This window comes from Apodemus sylvaticus, chromosome 5 (assembly GCF_947179515.1).
Source record: "Apodemus sylvaticus chromosome 5, mApoSyl1.1, whole genome shotgun sequence".
Lineage (NCBI taxonomy): Eukaryota > Metazoa > Chordata > Mammalia > Rodentia > Muridae > Apodemus > Apodemus sylvaticus.
In genome coordinates, this window is record NC_067476.1 from 69,808,320 (window position 1) to 69,814,319 (window position 6,000).

Sequence of the window (6,000 nt, forward strand, 5' to 3'; positions counted from 1 at the left end):
CTCTTTAGATTAGGGAAGTTTACTTCCATAATTTTATTGAAGATATTTGCTGGCCCTTTAAGTTATAAATCTTCGCTCTCATCTATGCCTATAATCCTTAGGTTTGGCCTTGTCAATGTATCCTGGATTTCCTTGGATGTTTTGGGTTACAAGCTTTTTGCATTTTGCATTTTCTTTAACTGTTGAGTCCATGGTTTCTATGGTATCTTCGGCATCTGTAATTCTTCCATCTCTTGTATTCTGTTGTTGATATTTGCATCTATGGTCCCTGATTTCTCCCCAAGGTTTTCTATCTCCAAAGTTGTCTCCCTTTGTGATTTCTTAGTTGTTTCTACTTCTGATTTCAGATCCTGGATATTTTTGCTCTGTTCCTTCACTTGCTTGTGTTTTCCTGTAATTCTTTGAGAGATTTTTGTGTTTCTTCTTTCATGACTTCTGCCTGTTTATCAAAGTTCTCCTGTATTTTTTTAAGTGATTTTTTGCATTTCTTCCTTATTGGCTACTATCGTTTGACCCATATTCTCATGAATTTCTTTAAGTGATTTTTGTGTTTCCCTTGTAAGGGATTCTAGCTTTTGATCATTTTTCTCCTGAATTTTTTTTTAAAAGATTTACTTATGTCCTTCATGTGTTCTTGTAACAGCATCATGACCAGTGATTTTACATCCCAGTCTTGCTTTTCTGGTGTGTTGGGGTATCCAGGACTTGCTATTAACAGAGAATTGGGTTCAGATGCTGCCATATTGCCTTGATTTCTGTTAGTAATGTTCCTATGTTTGCCTTTTGCTATCTAGATCTCATCTTGGTCTTGTTGTCAATGCAGGACTCACCCTTGCAAGATGCCTCCCTGCAGTCGGCCTCCAGATGGAGTGCTGGCCCTTTGCACTGCTTGGGGATGGGGTATGTGGCCCAGTCTACTTCTGATCTAGAGGTGGAGACCGGAAGGCTCCCACCAGAGGCCTCTGGATGGATCCTCTGCTTTTCTGGGTCAGATGGACTCACCTGAGCAAGGTGCCTCCCAGTGGCCTGCCTCCAGATGCACAGCTGGCCCTCTGTACTGCTTGGGGATGGGGAGCATGGCCCAGGCTGATCCTGATACAGAGATGGTGACCGGAAGGCTCCCCTATAGACACATTTCAAACTAGACTCTAGATATTCTAGATATCATATCTAGAAATGATAATACTTTATCATTTAATAAGGCTAGTAAAATTCCTAAAACTGTTTAAACACATTGTAAAAGTAACTTTTATTTGCGTGATTTAATTGTCTTCTTAGAGGTTATTGCTGAATAAATCATTCTTTCTAGCTCTTTCTGGCTGGCTGGGTTAACTAATTTTATTTTCCAAATTTTTCTCCTAGCTGACTGCTTGAATTTGGCTTTGCTCAGCTTTTCATTGAATTGCTCAGCTTGACCTCAAATTAACACTGGCAGTTGGTTCTAATCTTGAAACTTTTCATTCTCTGTCTTTTCTCTCTTCACCTGCATTTAACTTGTTATGTCTCCAACTAGTCTCTGTAAAACTGTCCTAGAATAAAAAAGAGTAAAAACTGCCTCCTCTCCCTGCACTGCTTTCTAAAGTTCTTAATTTCCTTTTCTGCCTATTCTCTAGAGAATTGTGCATATCTTATCCCTGATTTATTCTGTCAAATCTTTCTCAGCTATGTCAGTTTGTCTGTCTCTCAAGGAGATGTCACTTTCCAACATGGCTACTTTCTCCTATCTTCATTGTTTGGGATTAAATGTGTGTACTGAGGGTCTATCTGTATTTCAGCCAGAGGGATTAAAAATCTGTGTTCCATCCAGGTCATGTAGACCTCAAAAGTCTTTGGATGTTATTCTTTTCCAAAGCAGTGATGTTGCTGGATTAAAATTCCTTTATGCCTTCCCCTTTTCAGTTTAAACTAAAAAAATGTACACAGCTTAACTATAACAATAGAAACAATAATCAATCCCATAAATTTAACTGTCCAAATGGCCTTAGGAAGATTTATTGATGTGATGAGCCTTCAAAACTACCGTCCTGAACATCTGTCCTTCAGCAAATGTCAGTTTCAGCATCAAGGTTTTCCAATCTGCCAGTATGATGAAGGATCTGTTCTTCTTCAGTCACATTGCTGAGATTTCCTCATACAGAGTGGTTAGTTTCAGTTCTCTGCATCATCTCTGTTGCTATCTTTCTGCTTCTCTTCTTTTGTTGAGTCATGCCTTTCATGGGGAAGTTTCTCCTATTCAGATTGCACCTTTATCAATCAAGCCATATTATGTCAATATACAGTGTCTTCAATACCTAATTTAGTATTCTCTGGATGCTGTATGGATTTATGACAAGAAATACCATGCTCATGTTGTTTGATGCCTAGGTACAAGCTAATCCCCTTAGTGAGTTTCCCATCATAAGGGATTACTTCAAATATCTCTTGGTGAATTCAATTCAATTCATCATGAATTCAATCCCTACTTTTACCAAACCTTCCATGAATCCCAGAAAGGTGATATATTCCAGGGAATTTTCTAGGAACACCTATCTACAGTCCCTTTTCAAATGAGCTTGTCTCCCTGAGTGAATAGAATGGACACTTGATATATAGGACTATTGGCCATTGCTTTTTCAATTCCACAGTTATTAGGTAAATATCAGCCCTGCCCTAATCTATTCATCCATGTTTGCTGATTAAGGTATTTTTTCTTTTTCTTTTTCTTTTTTTAACAAAATCCCAAAATAACAAAAAACCTCAGGATAACAAAGAATATTCTCAACAATAAAATAACTTCTTGAGGAATAAGCATCCCTGACAGGACAAATGTGTTTAAAAAAAAAAAAACTTCATGGTATGGGTAGAGTGACAGGCAGGTAGATCAATGGAATAGAATTGAAGACCCAGAAATGAACCCACACACCTTTGGTCACTTGATCTTTGACAAAGGCACTAAAACCATCCAGTGGAAAAAAGACAGCATTTTCAACAAAAGGTGATAGTTCAACTGGCAGTCAACATTTAGAAGAATGCAAATTGATCCATTCTTATCTCCTTGACCAAAGTTCAAGTCCAAGTGGATCAAGCACCTCAACATAAAACCAGATACACTGAATCTAATAGAAGAGAAATTAGGGAAAATTCTCATACACATGGGCACAGGAGGAATGTTCCTAAACAGAACACCAATGACTTATGCTCTAAGATCCAGCCTTGAAAAATGGGACCTCAGAAAATTGCAAAGATTCTGTAAGGTATAGGACACTTTCAATAAGACAAAATGGCATCCAACAGATTGGGAAAAGATCTTTATCAATCTTAAATGCTGTAGAGGGTTAAGAACCAATATATACAAAAAACTCAAGAAGCTAGTTACATAGAATCAAATAACCATGTTAAGAAATGGGTTGAAGAGCTAAACAGAGAATTCTCAACTGAGGAAACTCACATGGCTGAGAAGCACCTAAAGAATTGTTCAGCATTTTTAGTCATTAGGGAAATGCAAATCAAAACAACTCTGAGATTCCACTTCACATCAGTCAGAATGGTTAAGGAAAAAAACTCAAGTAACAGCAGATACTGGCGAGGATGTGGAGAAGGGAAAACTCCTCCATTGTTGATGGGATTACAAGCTAGCGCAACTACTCTGGAAATCAGTCTGGAGGTTCCTTAGAAAATTGGACATACTATTACCTTAGGACCCAGCTATACTACTCCTGGACATATATCCAAAAGATTCTCCAATGTTTAACAAGGACATGTGCTTCATTATGTTCATAGCAACCTTATTTATAATAGCCAGAAGCTGGAAAGAACCCATACATATGCATTTTCTGTTCAGTTCATATCATGTTACTTGTTTTTAGAGTTGACCATTTTGTTCTGAACAACTAATTGTTATGCTCTTCATTGGGGAATATCTTTTCTCCCACTTACAAAGGATGAAGGCAGCTAAGTTTTACTCTTATTCTCTCTGTCTGGATTTCAGGGCATAAACTACATGGCTGAATACCCGTGATCCTCTCAGTGGAGTGTTGAGATTACCTGTTCCAAAACAGGTACAAAGACAGAGAGAATGTGGCTTTGACTTCTGTTATTCTCAAATCTCTGAGATTCCCAGGGTCTTAGCTCACATTGGCAGTTTTTATGCCTTTCTGGTAGCATGGTACCATAGGCCTTACAGGTAGAGACCATTGTAGAATGCAGCAACAAATGAAAACGCAAAGTTGTGGAGGCTAGTCACAATAGATATATCTACAAATTACTACAGCTAAGGCTCAGGAAACATTGCAGAAGAGAAAAAGAGGAAAGAGTGAGAACTAGAGGATCAAGGAGTTTGCTGTGATATTGTGTCTCTTGGTAACAATAGGAGCTATATCCATAAAGTCTCAACCATATGATTGTGAAACATGAGGTGAATATGAAAAAACACAAATTGACATGCTAAATACAGTGGTGTTCTTTTACACATTTATTACCTCTAGTAAAGGCAACAGAACTGATGTGATTAGGCCTTCTCTAGCTATGAAAGCTATCTCTGACAAAACATTCATTTCCTAAAATAGAGTAAAATTGTCAAGATATACAGTCTTTCTAATTTTTCCATAACAATATAATAGTGGCCATTATATCTGTGATGATGAAGAACAACAAAAATTCCATTTCTGAAATGGAAAAGACTTAATTAATTGACTCATTCATAAACACAGTTCTCATGGCTTTGGGTCTTATCTTCTTGGAGCTGGTAACTTTTGTTGACTATGCACTAGCTTGCTATCTTGTGGTGTTGCTCACATTTATTCTATAGATAGGATAAGACTGAGAAAAATTTTCCACCAGCAGAGTCTTCACTTTCCTTCAAACAATTTTTCTTGGCACCACACCTTCTTCATGGCATTCTTCATGTCTGTATTCCTCAGTGTGTAAATGAGAGGGTTGAACAATGGGGCAATCATGGTATAAAACAGAGCAAACACCTTGTCATCCCCAACAGAGTCACCCATTGGGACATAGGTAAAGATGAGTGGCAAGAAGAACATGAATACAACAGTGATATGAGAGCCACAGGTAGAAAGAGCTTTGCGGCGGCCCTCTGATGACCTGGTCCTCAATATGGACAAAATGATGATGTAAGAAATGACCAAGGCAAGAAAGGTCAAAATTGACAGAACTCCTGTAGTAGTAATGATTACAATAACAAGGACTCTTGTGTCTGTGCAGGCAAGTTTCAGCAGGGGGAATATGTCACAGAAATAGTGGTCTATTTCATTGGTGCCACAAAAGGGAAGTCTGATGATAATAAATACATGTACAAGTGAGTGTATAAAAGCACCAATTGCTGAGGCTATCACAAGAATGTTACATACCTGTCTGCTCATGGTGATCATGTAGTAAAGGGGTCGACAAATGGCTACATACCGATCATAGGCCATGGCAACCAAGATAAATATCTCAGTGGCACCAAAGAAGTGGGCATAAAACATCTGGGCTATGCAGCCATTATAGGAGATTGTGTTACATTGTACAAATAAGTCTATTATCAATTTAGGGGCCACTGTGGAAGTGAAGCAGACATCCATGAAAGACAGGTAGCTGAGAAAATAATACATTGGCTGATCACTAAGGCGACTGCCCCTAATAGTAATAAGAACAACCAGGTTGCCACAGAGAATTGCAAGATAGCAAAGCAAGAACATCACAGCACACATTGCTTTGACATTGTCATTATGGAAAAGTCCCAAAAAGATGAATTCTGTGAAGTTTCCAAATCCCATCATTGCTGCATGCCTAATAATTTAGATGGGGAACCTGTGTCTGAAACCTTGGTGTTTCAAGTCCTTCCACTTATTTCAAAGTTATTTTTATCCAATGAATATATAAGTAAGATGCATGCAATAGTTGAAAGTATAGCAAGTTCCTTCATGAGAACAGATGCACAAAGAGCAACTAAAAATTGACTGTAATGAAAATGATGAATTACATTTAGCCATTGGAGAAATTCCAGAACTTTATACTTATTAG

General features: G+C 38.0%; 1 protein-coding gene across 1 annotated transcript; it reads right to left on the reverse strand.

Annotated features, from left to right (window-relative positions):
* Window positions 1–4,826: 4,826 nt before the first annotated feature.
* LOC127684358 (olfactory receptor 4P4-like) lies at window positions 4,827–5,753 on the reverse strand. The gene has a single exon (XM_052181301.1). It carries the CDS (start codon window positions 5,751–5,753, stop codon window positions 4,827–4,829), a length of 927 nt encoding a protein of 308 aa, XP_052037261.1.
* Between the last annotated feature and the right edge of the window lie 247 nt (window positions 5,754–6,000).